The following is a 25,623-nucleotide window of genomic DNA, read 5'->3' on the forward strand; positions in this document are numbered from 1 at the left end:
GGTTTCTGGAACTAATGTGAAGGCGCCTGAATATCGAGAACGAGAAATGCAACATGGAAGCACGGACAGGTTGTTTTAACAGTCAGATCTTGGCTATATTTTGTGCTTCACCAAAGTCCTAATGTGAACTTCACTACTACAGACAACAGCAGTGAAATGACACAAGACAATGCAAAACACAACTGTTAACATATCCCAGTCATCTCAATGTAATCTTCCACTTGAAACTATGTTGATGTTTCTTTAAGAGATAGTCCACCCCAAAATAAAAATGGTCATTTACTCCTCCTCTTGTCGTTCCAAACCTGTATGAGTTTCTTTCTTCTGCTGAACACAAACAAGCAAACAGTTTTGGTTCCCTTTGACTTCCATTATATTTTTGACCACACAATGGAAGTCACTGGGAACCGAAACTGATCCACAGAGGAAAGTCAGTCCTACATGTTTGGAACGACACGAGGGTGAGTAAATGATGACAGAATTTTCATTTTTGGGTGGACTATCCCTTTAGACGCGGTCACAATGACAGCGCTGAAATCCGCCTCAAGTCACCAAAACCCATTGAAAATTAACTACAGTTCGCTTTCAGTATGAACACAGCTTAAAGGGATAGTTCACCTTCAGTTGCTGGTTCCCATTGACTTGCATTGTGTGTTTTTTTTCCATACTATGGAAGTCAATGGGGACCAGCAACTTAAGGTGAACTATCCCTTTAACCCTCAAGTAAGTTTCAGTCCACTGCGCTGCAAAAGTTTACTTCAGATCTCATTGCTGTTTCGATCTTTTTGTGAAGTGCAAAATATTCTATACAACACTTTTTCTAGCTGAAGATCCTGCAAAAGACATTTTTCATTCTTTTTTTGCATAGACCCCAGTGCCAAGATCTTGTAATGAGAGCACTGTGAGGGCCAAACAGACAATGATAACACACACGACTCAAACACACCGAAAAAAATGTTTCCTTTGATTTCTGACACAATAGTCTGACCACAGTAGACACACTTTATTTAGCTAGTATTTCTCTATCTATATATCTACTATCTATTTATATATAGGCACTCACCACCATGTTGAGACGTTACGAGAATTTGGCGGTAGCTCCGCCGGTACATGGTGGGGCGGTTCGTTAAAGGAGAAGGACATTCCCTTTATGGGACACGCAGGTTTGACTGGCCTTATCTTGACAAATTCATCAATGCTACGACCTGCAGCAGTAGCTTGGGAGAACATCTCAATTGTCTTCCGAAAAACTTGCCGCCATGGATGCAGGGAGTGTTACAGATCAGCTGATGTCCAAAATGACCGTAGCCATGGCTGTCTCCATCTCTTTTGGGCCTGAGCACCAGTTGAAGCACCATTAGAAATGTTCCCTTTTGTAAGGGGTGGAGGTGCATAGGTGCATGAGAGCTTACATGCAGACCAGGCTTGGGGTTTGGAGAGGAGCACGAGCAAAAAGAAAGGGCAAATTCTGGTTAGCATGGTGTATGTTATGTGCGTTATAATCTGTGAGACCAATGAACTCTGCATAGAGTAGACTACCTCTGAGGATCAACTGAGGTAACGCTAAAGACGTTACAGATACTACCTCTATAAGGTCCAATATACACTAAAAAACCAACAATGGAGACTAAATGAGGCACAGACATGCATTTCATACTCAAACCGAAGTGCATGTATGTATAGCACATATAATAATACCTAAAGAATCGAAGGCAGGCAACAGTTGCCCTTAAAGATTTAAACTGCATATGCAGATGTGATCGTAAGAAATGGTTAAAAATGAAATTATTAAGATGGCATTATTTTACATTGATTACATAAAAAAACACACACAGAGAAATGACCCAGTCTGACAGACTCAAGGCTTGAATGGGTGCAGGTGGACTTGTTGCCTCATTGAAGAGGTGGAGCTACATGAGAGTGGGCGGGGCAATGTTGAGAAGGGGCGGGGCCAGCTGGATGCATGCACTGGTCACACGTGGCAACCAGGCAACAAGGAGCAGCTGCAGTGTCTCATCTAGTGTTGACTGAGCTTGGGGTCTTCAAGGCAAATGTCTTTAGAAAAAGAACTGCACCAGGAAGTGACTCTCCATATATATATATATATATATCATCTGAAAAAACTACAACAACAAAATGGAATAATTATCTTTAAGAGAGTGTCATTTAGCATTAATATTACACGCAAGTGCAATTGCTGAATATATAAATGTATTTATATTTATATATATTATATTAATTATATTTATTTCAATTACATTATTAGCAATCTTACTGACCAAAACAGTAGTGTACTGTATGATATGAAATTTGTAAATTAAAAAATAAAGTGGTAGTACTTCTGTTGATAGTATTTACCTACTCAGGTGGTCATCTCCAGCTTTGGCCCTCCCATTCACACTAATGCTCCGCCTCTTTCCTTAATGCATTGAAATAAGCGGGGCCCCATCCAAAAGAATGAATCTGACTGTAGGTAAAGACTGGCCAAGTGAACAATGTAGAATTTCATCTGTATGGCATGGCTGTGCTCCTCCTTTAGTGACTGAATTGTCTGAGAACATAATAAGAAAAACAATCATCAACCTACTGTTTGGCAAATCACGTTTTTCTACAAAATCTCATTTTAAACCAGAAAAATGACATCAGTCATCAAGATCTCACCCCATTAAACAACATCATTGCTTTGGTTTGGAAATAGTTATGCCCAAATTCCTTCTTCATCATCCTTTGAGCCCAAAATACATCCAGATATCCAGAGGTCAGCATGAAATGAGGAGAATTAGATGAGTTAAAGTGAAAAAAGTGAAAGTGACGTGACATGTGGCCAAGTATGGTGACACATACTCGGAATTAGTGCTCTGCATTTATCCCATCCAAAGTGCACACACACATCAGTGAACACACACACACACACCGTGAACACACACCCGGAGCAGTGGGCAGCCATTTTTTTGCTGCGGCACCCGGGGAGCAGTTGGGGGTTCGGTGCCTTGCTCAAGGGCACCTCAGTCGTGGTATTGAAGGTGGGAGAGAGCGCTGTACATTCACTCCCCCCACCTACAATCCCTGCAGGTACGAGACTCGAACCCACAACCTTGGGTTACGAGTCAGACTCTCTAACCATTAGGCCACGACTTCCCCAGGTAGTCTAAAGGTATTTAGATTGGGAAATTTAGTGATTGTATTACAGTGAGCAACAGGTAAATTATATAGAAGTCCATTGCCTGCTGAAAAGACCATCCATATATTATAATTTGATTTCAATAAGTGTTGTTACCATTAACTAAAACTATTTAAAATAAAATAAAATTTAAATAATAGAAGAAAAACGTAACCAAAAATATATGAAAATTAGAAATGTTGCGTTGCAACTACATGAAATACATACAGTAAAATTAACAAATAATATAATTGTATATAAATAATACAAAAATAACACTTATTTTAATATATACTGCACCAATACTTTAGATCCTTGTAATGTTATTTATTAAACTTTTAGTTGAATTTTTTAAAAACATATTTATTTAATCTTGCCTACTGTTGAAGGTCTCAAATTTTATTTGCATTTTCACATGCAAAAACAATGCCAGTGACATCGCTGACTCTTGACACTGTATTTTAATACAAAATGTGATTCATATCATGATGTGGCTGGCCATACTCACTATTTTATGCTGGTTAGTGCAGGTTTTTTTTTTTGGTGGATAAAGGCTGACCAAGTTGGTAGTAACATGTGGCTAATGTGGATTTGCTGACTAAAATTTTTGTGATTAAGCCTGGCAGCCAGGGAATATCCAGTACACCAGCATCCCATACTGGTAACCAGCATACCAGCAGCCAAAACAAAACATACAACTCACTAATCTGGTCTTTTCAACAGGGTCAAAACAGCCAACCATGCATTGGTATTTTTGGTTAACAGCTTGTAAATAACACAGAAAAAAGGCCTAATATTACCTAATATTACCTTGATGATGCTGAATTCAAAAATATCATTAAAGTGCCCCTATTATGCCATTTCCAATATTGCCTTTCATGCAGTGTGTAATGTAGCTGTATGTGAATGTAAACGATCAGTAAAGTTGTAAACGAGTCGTTAGTAATTCGAATCCCACTTCCGTGACGGCTACACGTCACGGGGTAATACATTTGCATAATGCGCGCCTATGTTCTACGTTGGCCGGCTGCGAACAACTTGACCCCGCCCACCAACACGTCATTCTACTGACGACTACTCTAATCTCGGGGAGTTCAACGCGGGATTCACAAAACGCTTGCTGTTGAAAGATGGATCAGTATCCTGTTTATTTGGACCAGCTGCTCCACTGAATCACAACCTGTAAGTATGATAAATCATAGATGTTAATATTTTCTATAGAGGGTTCAAAATACAGAACTATTGAAATAGGCGTATCGTTTCCGACACGCGCTGTACGCCATAGACCAATCACAACAATTCGAACTAATCGTTTGAGAATCGCTGGAAAATGAGGTGATATTAAATGCATATTTTAAGAAAACGAACGCATTTTTTGACCTTGCATGCATGTAATCCTATTGTAGGAGACTCCCAAAACAATATTAGGAACCGTAAAAATGGCATAATAGGGGCACTTTAAAAAAAAATTCAAAGTTTTTTCAAATGTACAGTATACAGTATATATAAGCTTTAATGCTCTTATTAAAATAAAAGTGGTAACATGTCAAAAGGTTTGGTTTCTTTTTTTCTACAATGACAAAAAGAAGTATTTAAAATGTATCATTTAACTTACAACCTGCAAACGAGTAGAAATAGTGGAAATCAGGATTAGGCATAAAATAATGTCTTCAGAATCATTCATACGTGCGAAAAACAGTTGAGAATTGAACAAATAGTTGTAACCCAGCTCAGAGAAAAATGGGACTCATGTCTATGTTCTACGTTGGCCGGCTGCGAACAGCTTGACCCCGCCCACCAACACGTCATTCTACTGACGACTACTCTAATCTCGGGGAGTTCAACGCGGGATTCACAAAACGCTTGCTGTTGAAAGATGGATCAGTATCCTGTTTATTTGGACCAGCTAAATTCAAAGTTTTTTCAAATGTACAGTATACAGTATATATAAGCTTTAATGCTCTTATTAAAATAAAAGTGGTAACATGTCAAAAGGTTTGGTTTCTTTTTTTCTACAATGACAAAAAGAAGTATTTAAAATGTATCATTTAACTTACAACCTGCAAACGAGTAGAAATAGTGGAAATCAGGATTAGGCATAAAATAATGTCTTCAGAATCATTCATACGTGCGAAAAACAGTTGAGAATTGAACAAATAGTTGTAACCCAGCTCAGAGAAAAATGGGACTCATGTCATTGTGGCAGTTTTTCTGTTGATTAAGTGATAATACAAGACTCCTTTGCCTTACAAATGGTTGTCAAAAGCAAGAATACTACAAAATGCATCAAATTTTGTGAAAAAGTGTGACGTGCTCAAGCAAATCAGGCACCATTTTTGGAATCGGCACCCCAAAATTAGTAATAAACAAGTATTGAATTTCATGTGATGCAGGTTAGATAGAAATACTGCAAAGTAGAGACCTGCACGGGACCGATTTTTCAGTCCCACTCCCACAGGATTCTGTCAATCTTGTCCCACTCCCGACCGCAACATTCATGTTTTGTCCCACTCCCACCCACAAAAGCCTGCATAAAAGTAGTCTATATAGATTTTTTTCAGTACATCCATGAAATTTACATGAAAGTTCTGTGTCGCCTAGCCACAACATCCCAGCATAAACGCTCATCAACATTCACAAACCACTTTTATTTTTAACAGAAAAGCAAGCATAGGCTGCTGTGTGCATGGTTTGGCATGGCAGAATGTGAGCAAAGAGCACTCCCTTTATAATCACCAAAAAGCTGACATCTCAGTTCATCGCAGTCTCACAAAGCTGTCATAACACAATGAATAAAAGCACAATGAATCTTTCATAATGTCTACACTTCGTGTGTTAGAATGAGAGGATTCTTGAGCACGCAAATTTCAGCGCTGCACAAAACTCCGGCGTTTTAAGCGGTGAGTAGATTCTAACTTAAACAACTCTGATTGACCATTGCGTTCCAGAAATCAACAGATATGTCTGTGATTGGCGTGTTATAAATAGAAACTCTGCCTATGCTTGCTCCTGTTAATCATTTTTATTTTATATTAGTTGTTCTTGTTGCTTTTGTGCAATAAATGAATAATAATTTATTTGATTTTAGATATTTATATTTTGCGGGAGTCCCGCGAATCATTTTATTCTCCCGCATCCCGCACACACACGGGTGTCTACCCGCCCACATATGGAAGAAAAATAATGCCATATGTCTTTGAAACAAAAAAAACGTTGAATAGCACTAACTGAAAAAAATAATGCATTGCATTAACAGTGCTTGCATTTTAATGCCTTGTATTTCAAGGGCTTGCATTTTTAGGTCCTGAAATTTAACATAGTTGTTTATTTAAGATGTGAATATTTCAATTCAAAATATTTCACACACATTTTCATAATTAAAAATTCAATCATTCATATTCACCTTCCAGAATTCACTTCCAAAATATTCAGTCTGTTTAAAAATACGATGTATAATATTCGACAGGCAAATTTCGGTCCATTTTATTTGACTTTCCAAATTCGCTTCCACAAATTCAGTGGTTAAAATTCGACAGAAAATTCGCCTTTGCACAGTTTCCGTAACTTTGTATCATGGCTTGTGTGACGCTGCTGTAATACTGGGGTTCCCCTCATACAGTATACTTCACACCTCAGGATTGAGTGATAAGACCTCAGATCTCAGAATACACTTTATTGATGATTATGCGAACTATATACAGGCAAGCAAATGAGGTCAGAAGAACGCAACGCACCCCATTTTCTTTATAATTTCTTTCCCTTACCACTGATCTATTGAGTCAACAGTCATACAATAATAATAATAATTTCATAATTAATCATTTATGCATTTAGCAGGTGCTTTTATCCAAAGCGACTTACAGTGCATTCAGGCCAGGGACTCGCGCTAACTGCACCCTTCACCGTCCGCTTTTTTATTTTACAAAATCAGTTTGGGCGAATGCAAACAACTTATTGATCATGAGCCCAACATCTAGCACGGCAGGAAAACATTTAATCTACCTGAGGGAAGACGTCTTTCATTGTAAGTTAATGCTGTTAAATAGAGAGGGGAAAAAAATGCATTACAAAAAAAAAATTATAATAAAATAAAATAAATACTTCTTGCGTAGGCTATTCTTAAACTTGGACCTCATTATTGAAGTAAAAATCCAAGCACCAGAAGCGGCCCACACTCTCTTAAGTTTTCTTTAATTGAAAAATATGCATTTTCATTCATTCAAAGGCTATAGTTGCAATAATATTTTAGATCAAAACCTTAAGTGCCATTGTTTAAAAAAAAATACTTGATTGACTGACGTTTTATAGACCTTCAGTTGTTAGATTTTCTAATTTCATGCCATTTGTAATTTCACAGTATTTTCACCTTCTCAATTACACGTGTGAAGTCACAATTCTATAATGGTACAATTTAATGTACAGAACTTTTTAACTGCAGGCAGACTTAGGCCTACATTATGGCACAGTACAAATATTTGGAATGTCCCTTATTCTGTCCCTTATTATCTTAAAGAATAAACACTATTTTCTTAAAGAATAAGATAAAGAATCACAATTGTCCCTTATTTTCCATTTCTTATGTTAATTGGCAATGATGACGTAATCATCTTTTGACTCCCCTGACAGCAGAACCTTGCTCAAAAAAAAAAGTAATTGTTGGAGATATGCGAGCAAAAAATAATAGATAAAAAATGCATAATAGAAAGCGCAAAGGCGGCACTGAAAAGGCCAGTAAAAAAAAAAGAAAAAGTGGGCCGGTCTAAGGCATGAAACTCCGGGGCTGAAAACGAGTCCCACTCCGGCCCTGATTCAGGCTATACATTTTTTATGTACAATAAAACATACAAAGATCGCACCCAAGGAACCGTCTGACAATTCCACCGACTGGGTTAAAGCATCCAATGTATTTTAATTAAAATGACTTTTAACATTTTAAATAACACACTGTCAAATTGTAAAGCTCGTATTGCTCATAGTGATTTACTACTGGTGAGATTCTGCCAATACCTCCCTTCATATATGTACAGTACACAATTATTTATATATAAAAGATCCCTGGAAAAGGTTTTTTTCATGTTCCAACGGTTGTAGTACGTTGCTAGATACAAGACTAACTTACTACAGGTTAGATTTTGCCAATATTTCCTTTATGGTATGTACAGGATACAAATATATTTAAAAAAAACTACAGTAATTCACCAAAAGGGTTTTTTTCATGTTCCACAGGTTGTAGTACGTTGCTAGTTACAAGACTGACTTACTTCATGTGAAATTTTGCCAGTATCTCCCTTACTGTATGTACCATTAACAATTATAAAAAAAAATAATAATAATCTGTAAGACCCCAAAAGGGATTTTTCATGTTCCAAAAGTTGTAGTATAAAATATTGATGTACTTTATGTGCAATAAGGGAGGTATTAGCAAAATGTCACCTATAGTAAGTCAGTCTAGTCACTAGAAATATACTACAACATTTGGAACATAAAAAAAAAAACTTTATGTGAATTTTACAGTGAGGAAGATATTGGCAAACTTTACAGTGAGGAAGATATTGGCAAAATGTCAACTGTAGTAAGTCAGTCTGGTCACTAGTAACATACTAGTAACATACAACATTTGGAACACTTGGTGAATTACTCATATTTGTGTAGTGTACATACTTGGGGAAAGTATTGTCTAAGGCGAGTTATTGGCAATATATATTTAGTCAGTTTGAGAAAATTATTCATTTACTGTAAACATTAATTTGACTAAATGATTGGACTCGTTCTGTACTGAGGTAAATTTGCAGACGGTCCCTAAATCAGCCTAGGCGAATATGCACTGAATATCAAACCTAAAACTACCGCGCTTGGCTTTCTATGGGAGAAAAAATTGTTTGGTGAAACTTTGTGGGTTGTAGGCTAATATTCTGGGTTCATCTGCTTAAATGTACATACTATACCGTAATATATATTATTAATTAGGTGCCGAATTTAATTTATCACCGTCTTGAGGCAATAAACCACGTTAAGTGTTTTCTTTATGGGAAATGTTTAACGTGCAGTTTTCATATCCTCATCTGCCTGTTTATAGTTTGCATCATCAGTAAGATCTGAGTTTGGTCTTTTAATAGTCATTGCGTTAGTGCACTTACTGAGCCTCGTAATGGGTTTTCTTTAACAGATTTCTGAGGGAAACAGCGTGAAACCTTGCGCGTTCGTTCATATTCTACATCTGCTTAACTGTCGGTATAGTTCGCATCATCAGTAAAATTTTTCTGAGATCTGAGGTCTTATAGTTCACTGAGGCGCATTAAGCAATCATTGGGGAATCCTGGAGTGTGACGTATGAGGGTAACCACAGTATTACACAGCGTCACACAAGCCATGATACAAGTAAAGGAAACTATGCAACTGAAAGCAATATATGTCTTCCTCAGATGTAATGTTAGTTCTGTACATCAGGGTTGGGTAAAATAGCATTATAATCTCCTATGTGGTAGAGAAATCTGCTTACATGAATTTGCAGACGGTCCCTAAATCAGCCTAGGTTAATATGCAGCGAATATCAAACCTAAAACTACTGCGCTTGGTTTTCTATGGGAGAAAAAATGGTTTGGTGAAACTTTGTGGGTTGTGGGCTCATATTCTGAGCTCATCTGCTTAAATGTACATTATATACAGTAATATATATTATTAATTAGGTGCCGAATTTAATAATTTATTATCACTGTCTTGAGGCAATAAACCAGGTTAAGTGTTTTCTTTATGGGAAATGTTTAACGTGCAGTTTTGCGCATTCCGTAACTTGCGTTCATATCCTCTTCTGCCTGTTTATAGTTTCGGGTCTTGCGGTAATCCCGCGGGAGTGCAGGTCTCTACTGCAAAGGTTATGGAAACAGTCATATGATGAACAGCAGGAAGTAGGAAAAACAAATATACACTAATTTAGCTTATTAGATAGATTAGAATAGGTGCAGACACAAACTTTGTAGTATAGTCAAGTTAACATACAAACCTGGTCTGGGGCAGATCGGTGTCCGGGATGAGGTGGTCCACGGCCTGGACTCCGATGGTGTGGTGGTGGGTGTCGAGGGTGTGGGCCCTGCAGGCCGGGGTGCGGGGGGTGATGGGGGTGCTGCTGCGGGTGCTGCTGTGGGTGCTGCTGTGGGTGCTGCTGTGGGTTCGTAGTTGTTGGCAATCAATTTCATCCTGCTCTGTGTCTAAATGGATAAAAAGAAGACACAAGCAGCATATATTTGATATAGATTCTCAGATGTTCACAGAATGGAAAAAGAAATCTCTAAATGGCTTCTACAAATGTAATCAGTTTGCTTTTACTCAATTTTCAGGAGTCAATGAATCATAGACCGCCAGAAAACAAAGCTGAGTTTACAAGGTATCAGGTGGCTACAGAAGATTTTCTAATACTTTCTTTGACTCATTCCCTGATAGTTGTAAGTTGATATGGCCAGATTTTGGGAAAAACATCTCACTGAAGCTAAAAATAGAGATGCACAATACTGAATGTCAGCTAAAAAAAAATTCAGTTTATTGGCTGATATTGGATATTTAATTTTTACTGAAATTGTGATATTTAGTTTTTCTGCAATATACAGTATATAGATTTAAAAAATGTCAAGATGGTGCCGGTGTGTTTGGCTGGCCGTCTGGTACCTGGTCTGTTTGTTTTTGTTTTGTTTGTCTCACTTCTGGCCCAAAACGCCACCACTGTCTTGGTTTATGAGAGTCTTATATGCTCATTAACATCAGAAACACTGTGGATATACAGTTTGAGCAAGAACTTGGAGGACCGTGCTTACACCTTCCTCCAGTCCTGTCCGATGTGCTGCCGGCTTTCCTGCCCCCTTCTGCCAAAAAAGCGTTGAAGACGACGTGGAAAATAAGGCGAGCTTTAAAGTCAAAGTACTTTTCTGATATTATTAATAAATAACTGTCATAAATTCTGTTATTAACCCACCAAACAGCATTGGGCCTGAGAGTTTAGTGGAGGCATGTGAGAAGTTTTTTTGTTAAAGATCGAAAACATTAAATCTCAAATACCTCCTGTAGCTGGTCGATCCCCCTGCTCTTCCTTGTTGCCCTGTTGTGTTTGATCAGTTCAAACTTCTTCAACTCTTTGCCTTGGCTAAAATAGTTGATCAATTGAGGCCATCGGATTCCCCTCTTGATATTGTCCCATCAAGACTGATCAAACAAACTTTTAATGTAGTTGGGCCTAGTGTTTTATCGATAGTAAATAGCTGCCTTGCATCAGGGACTGTTCCTGACTTTTTTAAGCATGCTGTAGTACAACCTTTAATTAAAAACACTAATAAGGCTGATGATACACGGGCAATGTGTATCATCAGCCTAAGTTGGATCCAACAGGTTATTCAAATTACAGGCCTATTTCAAAATTACCTTTTCTCTCGAAAGTGCTGGAGAAAGCTGTTCTTATTCAGCTGCAGTCTTTTTCGAATAGGATTTCTTTATTTGAAGTATTCCAGTCTGGGTTTAGGGAGCATCATAGGGCAGAGTTTGCACTTTTGAAAGTTCTCAACAATGTTTTGCTAACTGTAGACTCTGGTGATGCTGCAGTTTTGGTGTTAATAGACCTTAGCGCAGCCTTTGACACCACAGTCCATGAAATTCTTATTGCACAACTTGATAGGGATTGATAGGGATTCGTGGCACTGTTTTAAACTGGTTTAAGTCCTATCTAACCAATAGGAGCTTGGTGAATTTACATCATCGTCGGCCTCTCTTACATGTGGGATCCCTCAGGGATCTATTTTGGGACTCATTTTGTTTTCATTGTACATGCTTCCAATTGGGTCTATTTTTAGTAAACACGGAATATCATTTCATTGTTATGCCGATGATACGCAAATAAATGTACCAGTAAAGAAGGAAGGCAACTCCTTAGGGCGTCTTCTTGCATGCTTAAAGGACTTGAAAACATGGTTGGCTGTGAATTTTCTGCACCTAAATGAATGTAAAACTGAGACTATTGTTTTTGCACCTTCCAATGTATCTGGGTCCACTAATATTGATTTAGTCCCTTTATCTATTTATGGTTAATCCATTGTAAAAATGTAGGTGTAATTTTGGATAATGACTTGAAATTTGACAAACAGATTATTGGTCTTGTCTGATCAGGGGATTTTTTTTCAATTAAGAACATTGGCAAAGGTCAAGCCATTTTTATCCTTTTGTGATTATGAAAGGGTGATGCATGTTTCTCACCTGGGCTACTGTAATTCCCTGTATGTAGGGATTAGTCAGTCTACGTTGTGAAGATTACAGATCGTCCAGAATGCTGCTGCTAGATTGTTGACAGGTTCTCGGAAACGGGACCATATTACTCCCATTTTGTCATCTTTACATTGGTTACCAGTCCGTTATAGGATTGATTTTAAAATTCTGCTGTTTGTTTTTAAATCTTTAAACGGCCTTGCACCATCTTATCTTTCTGATTTGTTACAACCTTACTCATCATCAAGATCACTCAGGTCCTCTGACCAGAAACTCCTGATTGTTCCTAGGTCGAGACGTAAACTGTGGGGGGACCGTGCATTTGCAGTGTCTGCCCCAAAGCTTTTGAACAGTTTGCCTTGGCACATAAGAACTGCCTCCACATTTGTCTCATTTAAGTCTCTTTTAAAGACTCATCTCTTCTCCCAGGCTTTTCTGCAGAATACTGCTCAGTGATTTGTTGTTGGAACCTCATTGTTTTTTATGTTGAATGGTTTGACGTTCATGCTGTATAAACAGATGTGTGTTTTGTTTGTTTATGTATGTTTAAGAATCTGTACAGCACATTGGTCAACTTACTGTTATAGCCATATCTTAATATATATTACAACCCTACTATATATTTCCTTTAGCAGTTTTCAAAATTAATATTTATCCATATTTCATTCAGTACAATTTAATGGTGTGAGACCTAAATTCACTTGTAACATACAAACTATTCATTTGAATTTTTATTGTTTTATGTCCTTTTTAAACTGAAATCATACAGATCTACAGATCTAAGATTGTCCATTTAACATATACTGACCACAAGATAATAATTATCAACTTTCAACATGTCATCCCTATGAAAAATTAATGATATCTTCACTCTACAATATCTTAATACTAGGTGTAATTAAATGGGTTTCTGAGTAGAGAAATTGACTGACCTGTTGTTTGAGCTGATGCATCAGTCTGTCTTTCTCTCGTTTCAGGGCCAGCACCTCCTCGTGTGTCTTCTTCTTATTGGAGGAGGACAGCTCTAGCAAAGCGATGTTAGCATCCTTCTCACTGATAGCAGCGAGCAGAGCCTGTTGTCTGAGGGGACAGACAGTCTGAGATATGTATGCAAGTACACTGAGCAGCTTTCAAGAAAAGGAACACATGAAGACATCACAGGGATCAAATAATGAAGGTTGTGTTGTATGAAGGAACAGAGTCTAATCGCAAAGATTCTTACTTCATCTCCAAGATTTCCTCGAGCTGTTTTCTGCGCTCCTGTCGGAGGTTGGTCAGATGGCCGTCTCTCTCAGCCAGAGACTGTTGGGTGGAGGACAGACGCTGCTTAGTGGCGTCCAACTCCTGCCTTGTCTTTTCCAAAACATTCATCAGCTCCTCCATCTGTGAAATAAAGAAAAATGTGTGCAAGACAATAAAGAGAAAACCTTTTGTTTTTCTTGTTTTCTCTTTATTTAAGTAGAAATTTAAAGCCATCAAATAAAAAAAAAAACCCACAAACCTTTGGATTGTCCATTGGATTATCCTTGCGTTGATCTTGCAAGATATTCCCAGGGCCTTTCTTGTCCATCTGAGGACCAAGCTTGATGCCTGGGCCCTTTTTATTTTGATCCTTGGTTTGCCTTAGAAAACATACAGAGTTTCACCTGAATATCTGAATTTGATAGCAATCGCATAACCCCATTTAACCAAACGAACCCAATTAATTATCATATCACATTTTTGTCCTGTTTTCCAGTACAAATATCTCTAACACTTTACTTAAAGCCTATTATAATGCATTTTAACTTTGGTCACAACGTACATTATGAATACCTTTATAATGCATTATACATAAAGGCTTTAAGTAAAGTGTTTACCAAATATCTTTCTAAAATTAAGATACATAAGTAGCAAATTACGTGAGTTATTAAATGTATAGTTCACCCAAAAATGAAAATTCTGCCATTATTTACTCACCCTCATGTCCTTCCAAACTTGTATTCATTTTTCATCTGTGGAATACAAATAAAGAGAGTTTGAAGAATGTGGGCAACCAAACCGTTTTGTTTCCCATTGACTTAAATTGTATTTTTTGTTCATATAATGGAAGTCAATGGGAACCAAAACGGTTTGTTTACCAACATTCTTCAAAATATCTCATTATATGTTCCACAGAACAAAGAAAGTCGTACAGGTTTGGAACGAGGTTTGGTTGCGAAAATGATGATAGAATATAAATATTTTGGGTGGACTATCCCTTGAAGAGTATCCCTTATCTGGAGTAAGAAAAATAAACTTAACTCAAAGGGAAAACAAATGTATTTTTCTTACCCTATTGGCAGATTTTTATTTTTTTTAAATCTCATTTTAAGTCACTTGATTTAGATTTTTTTTCCAGACAACATGACTTTATGTGTCATTTTGCTTCTTAAGTAAATGTTTCTTGATTTAAGAATGTTTTGGAAATTTATACTGGAAAAATTGTATGAGATTTCAATGCATCCACTCAAAAGTCATAATTTGTTTGCAAAAAGCCAGTTGGTTTTCATTATATAATGTAATGATATTTTGACTGAGTGTGTTTTAAGTGTCCAAATACAAGTTTGGGGTCACTGTATGCAGGGCTGTACGTTAACTTTTTTTTCACATAGCACTGGTGCTACAGAGGTTGAAAGTTTTGTAGCACAGGCCAAAAAGTTGTAGCACAAGTATAAAACGTCTGTTATCATGTCTGAAAACAAACACAAGTAATGGAGTTCATCACTTAAACAGGCACTGATGTTCCATACAGAGCACAAAAAATACAAACCATCACAAAAATTGTTTTTAGACAAAGTTTTCTTAATTTGCTAAAAATGGAAGAGTGCAGAAACATAACACCTCTTACACCTTAACAAAATATAAAATAAAAAAGGAATGGCAGACATTTAGGCCAAAGTGAGCAAAGATAATAATCTTTGTCATTATTTTATCTTTGTTATTAGAAAATAAGAAACACAAACAGTGCTTCATTTTTCAGGTACATTTTGACAGTATTAGACACTAAATCAATCAGAGGCGAAAGACAACTTAGTCCAATAATTAGGTGCTTTTTGACAGGCTCTCAGTGTGAGCGCACTTCATGAGTACGCGCTCAGAAAAAGCGAATGCAGAACAGCACATTCGCACACCCCTAACTACCAAGTATAATCAATCTCACACACACAAACAAGCACAACGAAATCACTTCACACTATTAAGCGGCTGTGTTATGAACATGCAAAACTGTATAGCACGCGTGCTACAGTGGTAAATTTATTCATAGCACAGACCAGTTATTTCGTAGCACGTGCGACATATATGTCGCACTGTACAGCCCTGCTGTATGTGTGATTATTAAGTGCAAATAACAACACAACACAGCACAACACAACATCACCATGAAATATGACTCATAACTTTGACAACAACACACGATGCAAATGTGAGGAAAAATAGTTCTTTTTCTAACATCACATGAACAAAACACGCTTGGTTATTGCTCAGAAGGGAGGGTGAACACCTGAGGAACAACCAACTTACCTGGGCGCAAGACTGACGGTGGAGAAAGAGGAGGGATACAGGAAGGGCAGGAATGGGAAGGAAGAGAAGCCGCAACACAGCAAACAGGAAGGAAAGGAGAAATAAAACTTTAGAATTCATCAAAACGAAGAAGCAGAAAACAGCTGGAAAGAGTCAAATGAGAAACTAGGAGTGGTTTAGAACGGCTCCTGAAGTCAGCAAGGCAGGATGCACAACACTATCATCTCAAATCATCACCGTCAGTGGATACGCCACTGAGTCCAGATCTGCAGGGGCCCGTGAGAGTGCCAACATGCAGCAATCCAACCAGCTGAGCCGCACGGGGGTGGCAAACAGGGCAAGAGCGCTCAGGCATGAGGGTGCAAACCTACTTGAGGAATACTAGACCCTACCTAAAGCACCCAGCTCATTCACAGAGCAAAACAGGGCCTGAAATGCTGCAGAACGTCTCATGCAGGCCGATGAGACGGCCGTTTTGAGGGGATTTCGCAGGCTGAGGTGGGAGGGGATGGAGAGGATCATTCAGAAGAGTGAGAGGGAAGGGAGGAGAGATTGTGTTAGGAAGCAGAAAGATGACATGTGAAATGAGTGTTCAAGGGTCAGGAAACAGGGCTCTGCTCATTTTCAGAGCCCTCGTATGCCAGCAACACCAAGCGGCAAGCACAGAGATCACTGAAGCGTTTGTGTGCAAAGTAGAGTAACAACTGCAGAACAAGTTAACATGTCATTTAAGCAGGGTGGAATAAAATACACCAAGATTCCTAAAAATAGCATTAGTTAGATCTAAGTGAAAACCACTGTATTATTTAAAGTATAATTTTAAGAATAGTTCACCTAAAAATGAAAATAATGTCGTCATTTACTCACCCGTGTGTAGTTTTGGACATGCATGATTTTCTTTCTTCAATAGAGCACACAGGAGGTGTGATTTATTGTTTTTTAGTAAATATTGACTTAAATATAATAAAATACTTAAACAAATCCATTGTATAACTTGAGAAGACTTGGAATATAATGCACAAGCCATACATACAAACTATTTATATTACATTTCAGTGTTGACTTTTTGTCATTTTTTGGAGTTCAACAGGATTCGTTCTCATTCACTTTCTGACAGGACATTCTGTCCAAAGGCCCATTCACACCAACAACAAAGAAAAAAATTATAACAATATTAGCATCCACACCAACAGATGATAATGTTGTGTTTATAATAGCATGAGCTGCAGTTTTGTTGTCTGCCGCTTTAAATGCTCGAGTTCTTTAAAGCAGGATGGATTCTGATTGGCTGTCAGTGATTTTAATCATTCACCAACTTGACAAAAATCATTCTGAAAGTGATTCCAACTATATTTTTCCTCTGTGTCGTTATCGTTACAGCTGTGGTGTGAACCTCCCAATTCTCATAAAAGCAGAATGATTATTAAAACTTTATTTTATAGTTATTGTCGTTGGTATGAACAGCCCTCAACTTCCTCTTTTGTATTTCATGGAAGAAAGAAAATCAGCCTGATGACATGAGGGTGAGTAATTAATGACAGAATTTTTATTTTTTAGGTGAATGATCCCTTTAATCTTGGTGTAATTTTAGAGAATGACTACATCTACATGTTGCCATGCCAACATCAACACGACAGATATTTCCAGTGTGCAGTTATCACACATATGACACTATGTGAAAGAAAATTATTGTGCTGAAACTGAGGAACCATTTCGATTAAAACTGAGCTTTTTCACATTCTATATTTACTATACCGAAAACAAAAATGAATAAAAAATAAAAAATCTTATAGAACAGATATAATCATAAAAGGAAAACTTGCACTCTGGTTGATGTACACATTAGCACAGTTCCAAAGCCTAGTGAGTTTCCTACCTACAGGCAACATAGTTTAGGCACCACTACCAAAAGGAAGTCTGCAGACAGCAATATATAAGATATGTAGTCATGGCCAAAATCTAAGGTAGCATTAAATGTATTCTTCTGCAAGATTGGGGTTCTGCAAGATTTTTTGAATGTTTATGGAAAAAATATCTTATGCTCACTAAGGCTGCATTTATTTGATAAAAAATTCAGTAAACGGTATACTGTGAAAAATTAAATTTTTATTTGAATATGTTATAAAAATGTCATTTATTCCTGTAATGGTAAAGCTGATTTTTTTTCTTGTCAGTGTCACATGATCCTGATTTGCTGCTCAAGAAACAACATTATTACTAATGCGGAAATAAGCTGCTTATTATTTTTGAGAAAACTGTGATACATTTTTTTTCTGTATTTTTTGATCAATAGAAAGTTCAAAAGAACAGCATTTATTTGAAATAGAAATCTCCTGTAACTTTTTAAATGTCTTTACTGTCACTTTTGGCCAATTTAATGCATCCTTGCTGAATAAAACTTTATTAAAACTATTTATTAAAACTAAAATTAAAACTACTGACCCAAACTTTTGAACTTTTTTTATATACAGCAACCCCAGAATGTACTGCAACGAGATCAAAATGGCAAATGAGGGAAATTGTATAATTTAATTTTATAATCATATTTTATTTAATACTTTTTCAAATGCACTTAGTTAATATTTCTATTGAGTTATTAGCTTAGCAACATGCAGCATCAGACTCTCTTGAAATCAAATGTTAGCATTATACAGATTTCTTGAGCACTGTTTTTGTAATGACTGAATTGCTGCCCACTAAGAAACTTTTTCATAATTTTTTAATCACCCACTTATGAGGCTCCATCTTGGTTAGGATGATGCCTATGTAGACATTAAACAGCGAGGCATCTCACTAGGGTTTGGAAGAGAGCCCCACACATGCACAAGAAACAGCAAACACAACCACAAAACACACGATACACACATATTATTTTCTGAGCTGTCTCAGTCCACGGATTTTTACATCAATGCAATCTGGCACATATTTCCCACATTATAAAGAACAAAATAATGTATTTCTTGGTAAGAAAAACCAGTGAATGAGAGACAGCCGTGCAACAGGGGCATCAAGGCATCAAGCAGGCACACAACAGTTGCAGTTGCAGACAGATAAATGCAGCCGAGCCGTGGTGCCAGTACAGAGCACTCACTTTCCCAGGAAGTCCCACACCATGCCCCCAATCTGCTGGGGGGCAGCGGACACACAATGTTGAATTTCAATTGGTTAAATACAGAAATTGAGGAGCCAATGAGAGAAATGCAGAGGAAATGCAGGATAGGAAAAACATGAGGATGGACAAGAAATTTTAAACAAGAAATTAGTGTTTTATGACAGAAGATGAAGGAACATGGAAGAACAGGAGGAAGAGAAGGAGGTCGGAAAAAGAGAAAGACCAACAGACAGAACAGAGAAAGAGTTGGCGAGATGGTAAAAAAACAGAACAGAAACACACATGGTTAATTAAACCACATTAACACTAAAGCATGAGCATGTCAACCGAGAAAAAGCAACGAGACTTTGAGCGAGAGCTGGAGAACCTACGAGGAACTGAACTTAATGTTCGATGCTCTATTTTAAGGAAAAAGTGTATATAAAGTGCAAACTGCAGCACTGCATAATGCGTGATAAATGCATAAATCAAACTCACTTGGAATGCTGATAATTTCTACTATGGCTAGTCGATGTTTTGCATTATATATATTATATATCGAGAGAATTAGAAATTAGACATATTTAGTATTATCCACTAATTGCATTACTGCTTATTTGCATGAAATTGAACCTTTCATGACTTTGTTGTGTCATATCTCAATCAATTACAGTCACTTTGAAATTGCTGTTAGTGTGAACGCCCATTTCAGATGATGTACAACCCGAACATATATGACTAGCATGGACCTGATATCTTAGATGAACTACTCAACAACTAAACATAAGAATTTAGAAGAAGAGTAAAGAGATATGAAGGCAGTTGTATGTGAACATGGCAAAACGCACACAGATCTGTCGGGAATAGCAGTCATCATGGCGCATGAAGAGAAGGCAGTTCACAACCACTAATCACGAGCTCAATATCAATATTCAGAACATGTCAGAAACACACAGAATACTGATGACCTCATGAATGCATGATTTCAGGAAACAGCATAAATATTTGCAATCATCATCATATTTCATCTCAAGGAGATGACCAGCTCTGAGAGTGCAGCATGGTTTGTACCGCCTCAGTAACAAAACGGCCCTTGATATCAGCATTTTGATGTTATACCCCAGCAGAATTTGATATTAAGTACAGTAGAAACTGTCAACCGATGCTGTCAAAGCCCAAGATAACAGCAAAACGAGAGATCAGTCCTGATGCTGCATTATGAAACTCATACAGGCATCAGAAATCATTTTCAGCTCGTCAAATCGTATAAAATTCACCTGAATTCCAATATTTACGCTACAAAGGAATGTTTGGACATGTTTATTCATTGTCTATTAATACTACTTTTAACATTTTAGAAAAACATTAAAATAACACAAATGTAAGTATGTTAAAAAAAGTTAAAGTTTTATGTTAAAGTTTTATCCCGTGTCGGAAACACTATCACACTACATGGCCAAAATCATTTGTTAAAATTTTTTTATTAATTAAATATTTTATTTTGTAAAGAAATGCTTGCATAATTATCTGGCCAAACTCATTTAATTATTATTATTTAATTTTTTTTACTTTTTTTAAAAATAACTATGCATTTATTGTATTGTACTGTATGCACATATGTATGCATTACATGCATTAAATACAATTATTTTGTAATGCATTTATACAGCATATACTACAATAAATGTACAAAGTCACAAATTATGTTTTTCTACAAAACTAATTTCAAGTATTTAAGTATAAGTATTAGATCAAAGGCTTTTCAAAATCATACAAATTCATGCGAAAAAACAAACAAACTGGTAGTGTCAATGTGATTTGAATGCTCAACATCACACTTCCAAAAGCATTTAGAAAGTAAACAAGTGACTTTTTCTCACCTTTCCAGTTCTGCGATCTTCTTATCCTTGTCGTTTTTCTCCGTCTCCACCTCACTCAGAATCTCCAGTAACCTCTCGACCTCGACCTGGGATTTGCTGGACTCATCTTTGTAGAAAGACACCTCCTTTTCCAGAAGTTTGACTCGGTCCACATACTCAGGGTTCCCTCGTGAGCTTTGCTGCACCTCCACTTCATGAGCCTTCTGTATGAGGATCATTGGAAGGCATCACCATAGAAACCAGTTAAAATCAATTCATGAAGAAACATTCCCAGTTCTATAACCAACACATACACCAGTATTGCAGACTAGAGGGCTCTTTGGCTCCACAAAGCAGATAATTAGCCAAGCTTTAAATGCATAAATCCTGAAGATTAAATGTGCTTATTTGGCTTGTTGCAGTTAAAACTAAATATAGGAGATCATGTCATACTGTAAAACTGAGGAAGCTGCAGTTATGCATAATTTTCTTTGCAATATTCAAATGCGGCCTTGCTTCATTATTAAAACACTGTAAGCACTCTGAAACACAACATACATCTGCAAGCTGAACAATGGATCACACACAATACAAAATTTAAGAAAGCGATAACATGATAATAATGTGGTCATAAAACCAAAAGTTGCAACAGATCAAAGCTGACAAACCAGATTCTCAAAAAGTTCACATAACATGAGAGGAATTAAACTCACAAAACAGGAACATGCAATGCAACATGCAAATGTGGATTTTAGCTCCATGGTTCAGTGGTAAGGTTCTTTGCAATGCGTTTGCCTTCAGACATATGCGTGTTCAATTATCTGGGTATTAATTTCAAGGAAACATTGGAAGCATGAGGAAACAATACAGTTTTTCAACATTTCACAGAATGCCCTTGAATCCCAATTAATTCTGTTTTAATCCTGTTGGTTTCGTCTCATTGTTGTCACTACGTACAGTTTATATGATAAAAACAATAAATTAATATAATGGATATTAAACAGGATGCACATGCAAGATGCTGAAAATATCTGTATTGCACCAGAACTATGGATTAATTTTTTTTTTTTAATAATAAAATAAAATAATTAATACTCAAATTAAATTTTTGTAATGCACAATTTACTATACATTAAATTATTTACATTCCTCTATATGCAAGACCCCAAATAACCTGCAACTGCAAAAACCTCCAAAAATAACCAGACGTCCAGATATTTGTACGTGACATTTCACATAATTATGAAAAGCTGTACCTACCTAATATACATATTATATTGTTCCTGAACTATAAAGTTCATCAGACCATAAATTAGAACCCCTTCTTTCTATAAGGCAGCAGGGGTTGAATTATTTGCAGACCTTTACAAGTTAAGGGTAAAGAAAGAAACTAAGAGTATAGTGTCCTCATGTTTTCAATGTGTGCTAGTATACAGATCCAGAGAGACACTTACGGGATTGTTCATTTGACTGAACAGCTGCTCTGCTTGCTACATTGCAAAGGAGGGAATCATGGGATATGAGGAAGAGGAGGAGGATGAAGGGATCAGTAAAACAGCACAAGCTTTATCATTAGCTCTTCTTTCAGGATAATGATAATGTTCTACACAGGAGAATATAAATAACCAGAGAGCAACACAAGAACAAAACGAAGCTGACTGAGTGTCAGATCAGAGTCAGTCACCTTCCTAGACAGCATTTGTGATCATCACAGTCACATTTCAAATGTTTTAACTGAACTATGTGCCCACGGCACCCAAAAATGCCATTTAAGTAGGCAATTCGCTAGGTTTTGAGACACAGCTACTGTCAAATAAGAGAAATTAGACAAAGACATCTCATAAATACTTTTATACAGTTCCCATGATGCCCTCTAAAATGAGTGACCATTAAGATGATGGAGAAAACACATTCAATGAAAAAACTGGCTAAATCATTGAACGTAATTCTAGTGGTGAAAATTAAAGATTGATTGATATGGGGTTTAAAAAGGTAGATATTCCTAGAGCATATACTGGCAAAATATATTCAGTGAGACCACAGAGAAAACCTGGGATCAATTAAAAATGAACAGAAACAGAAAAAACACTTTGCACTGTCAATCAAATCAGCACATTTGTGAAATTGAGCACATGAACTCCTTTGTACAAAAAGTTTTGGTCTTTTAAAAAAGATTGGAAAAAACATTTCCAAAAGATTGTTATGCTTATAACACATACACTACCGTACAAAACTTCTGTGAAATTTTTAAGATTTTTAACATGTTTAATTTTTACATTTTGAAAGAAGTCTCTTATGCATTTATTTGATTAAAAACACTGAATATTACAGGAAAACTGTAATATTGTGAAATTCTTTTGCAACATAAATAACTACTTTCTATTTGAATATATTTTAAAATGTAATTTATTTCTATGACAAAGCTGAATTTTCAGCATCATTACTCCAGTCTTCAGTGTCACATGATCCTTCAGAAATCAAAAATGCTGATTAGCTGCTCAAGAAAAATCTCTTATTGTTAACAATGTTGAAATCAGTTGTTCTTTTTTAATATTTTTAAGGAATTCTTTAATGAATAGAAAGTTCAAAAGAACAGCATTTAATTTTTTAGAACAATGTAAAAGTCTTTATTTTCACTTTTGAACAAATATATGCTGTATATATATATATATATATATATATATGCATACTTTTACAAGTTTAGATTGTAAAATTGTATAGTATAATTATATAATGTAATAATCGTAATATGAAACTTCTGAAAAAAGATCTGAAATTCTAAATTCACATGATTGCTAAAATTAAATAATAAAAAATTAAGTTTTATTTTACACAATATTTAATAACTAAAAATATTTGAAAACAAAAATGTGCATTTTCTATTTGCAAAACTGTCAGTATATCCTAGATGTTGACACACAGAGGAACAGCCACTTCTGTTAATATTAATTTCTGTTAAGATGCACAGTTAACAACTGATGCTGATAATCCGAAAATGTCCAATATCGAATTATCAAGATGTCAGAAGGAAAATCATACCTTTTGTAACTGTGTCTCCAGTTTACTGCATTCCTCTTTCTTCTGCTCGATTGCGATCTCAAGGGACTTGAGTTTGGAGTCTTTCTTAACACCTGACGAGGCCAGCGAGGAGGCGTGTTCTTTTAAATCTATGAGACTCGACTGGAGGAAGAGCAAGACAGTCCGATCAAAACCTCCCAGAAACACAACTGAAACAAGACACACACGCAATCACTGACGTACCTCTTTCTCTGTTAGCTCCACTTGTAAAGAGTTCACCCTCTCTTTAAGGTCTTTATTCTCTTTTTTATATGAGTCCACCTCCTCCATTCTCTCTCGGTCTTCCCTCTCCCTTTGCTCTTTCAGGCGCTCGATAATTCGTTCCTGTGACAAAAACACATTGCACCTGAACTCGCGGCTAATTGAGCACGCTAAAACAATTTCCACTTCTGTAACACTCAAGGTTTATAAATAAATGTCAGTAAACGTCTTCATTCTTCACAGATTAGGGGGTAAATTCACAAAAACTTGCCGTAAAGTTGGAAAAATGCTGTAGAATCTGAGTAAAGTGTACCAGATCATCGTGGTCTCCAGGCATCTGGCCTGAATGCTGAGAAATGTGCTGTATACTTAATACATTTTTTGGCCACGTTTTCTTTGTTACCTGATTTGCATAATTCCTTTAGAGAATCAGGTGCTAAATCAACACAGTGCATGCAAATAAACAATGCTATCAGCAGGCACAATTTATTTCCTAAGTGTAAAATACTCTGAAAATGTCATACACAGCCTGTTGTCAAAGGCAATTTCTCGAACTTTGAACTTCATTTATAGTGAAAAGTGTCAGCTTTCACCAAAAACCTAAATTAGCATACTGTATATGCGGCAGCTCTAATTTTATGTGCTTCTGGCCTACATTTTCATTTCCACTTCCACTTGTTTGGGACAATTTCTGGCACCTTCTCAGACAGGGCTTCCTCTAGCGTGACGAGGGCAGTATCAGTGTTGCTGGAGTCCGTCTGGAGAGACTTCACCCTGTCCTTTAGATTCCCGAGCTGTTTATTTTTATCCCTCAGCTGCTCCTGAAGGTTCTCAATCTGAGAGAGAGGAAGATGATAAAAACCAGTCTGGATTTAGCAACCATCGAACCGTTAATTGAGAGTTTGGAGTTCTCTTTTGATTGCAAACTCAACAAAAAGCCAATGTGATTTTTAAATTGCCTTTTGGATTATGGCAGAAAATAAGCTCTGTGACCAACAAAAGTTAATGATTCTTAGATGTTTTGTTCATCATGATAATCTTTACAAATTAATGCAATTGTTATGAATCTTCAAGCCTAAATACAATTGCCAGAAGTAAAAAGTTAGGCTATAAATGAACTATATCACAGTCGCATGACTTCAACATCACGACCACAACAACTCTATATTAATATTTATTTAAAATCTACAAGTTGGTAAGTTTAAGTTTAGAACAGTTTGCAAGAGCATGAGTATAAACACAATGAGGCTGTAAAAAAAAAAGTCAACTAGTGAGTAGATGAGTTTTCCTTTAAAAAAAAGTAAAAGCTTTAAAAATCATGAGTGGGGTATTAATGATGTATTTTATGTCGTAGAATAAAACGTGAACATATATTGAGCTTGTTTTTACCACAGACCTTATTTCAAGCATTTCACCAAAAACCCATTAAAAAAAACAATTGACTTTGGGGC

General features: G+C 36.5%; 2 protein-coding genes across 2 annotated transcripts in view; both read right to left on the minus strand.

Moving 5' to 3' along the window:
- Window positions 1–10,307, minus strand: part of LOC107699237 (inter-alpha-trypsin inhibitor heavy chain H3-like) — a 38,925-nt gene extending 28,618 nt beyond the window's left edge. Inside the window, exons 1-3 of the mRNA XM_016500467.1 lie at window positions 10,161–10,307; window positions 2,662–2,725; window positions 2,469–2,551 (exon numbers count right to left, since the gene is read on the minus strand). Of these exons, the coding sequence (XP_016355953.1) occupies window positions 2,469–2,551; window positions 2,662–2,724 (146 nt within the window). The 5' untranslated portion in view covers window position 2,725; window positions 10,161–10,307. The remainder of the gene's footprint in view (window positions 1–2,468; window positions 2,552–2,661; window positions 2,726–10,160) is intronic.
- A 4-nt stretch (window positions 10,308–10,311) lies between these two features.
- The window catches only part of LOC107699320 (ERC protein 2-like), a gene marked incomplete at its 3' end in the record, with an annotated part of 50,562 nt that continues 35,250 nt past the window's right edge, over window positions 10,312–25,623 (minus strand). The window contains exons 9-18 of the mRNA XM_016500582.1: window positions 24,871–25,008; window positions 24,155–24,295; window positions 23,933–24,073; window positions 22,348–22,383; window positions 20,915–21,117; window positions 15,944–15,955; window positions 13,902–14,022; window positions 13,623–13,783; window positions 13,333–13,480; window positions 10,312–10,365 (exon numbers count right to left, since the gene is read on the minus strand). Of these exons, the coding sequence (XP_016356068.1) occupies window positions 10,312–10,365; window positions 13,333–13,480; window positions 13,623–13,783; window positions 13,902–14,022; window positions 15,944–15,955; window positions 20,915–21,117; window positions 22,348–22,383; window positions 23,933–24,073; window positions 24,155–24,295; window positions 24,871–25,008 (1,155 nt within the window). The remainder of the gene's footprint in view (window positions 10,366–13,332; window positions 13,481–13,622; window positions 13,784–13,901; window positions 14,023–15,943; window positions 15,956–20,914; window positions 21,118–22,347; window positions 22,384–23,932; window positions 24,074–24,154; window positions 24,296–24,870; window positions 25,009–25,623) is intronic.

This window comes from Sinocyclocheilus anshuiensis, unplaced genomic scaffold (assembly GCF_001515605.1).
Source record: "Sinocyclocheilus anshuiensis isolate Anshui unplaced genomic scaffold, SAMN03320099.WGS_v1.1 scaffold313, whole genome shotgun sequence".
Lineage (NCBI taxonomy): Eukaryota > Metazoa > Chordata > Actinopteri > Cypriniformes > Cyprinidae > Sinocyclocheilus > Sinocyclocheilus anshuiensis.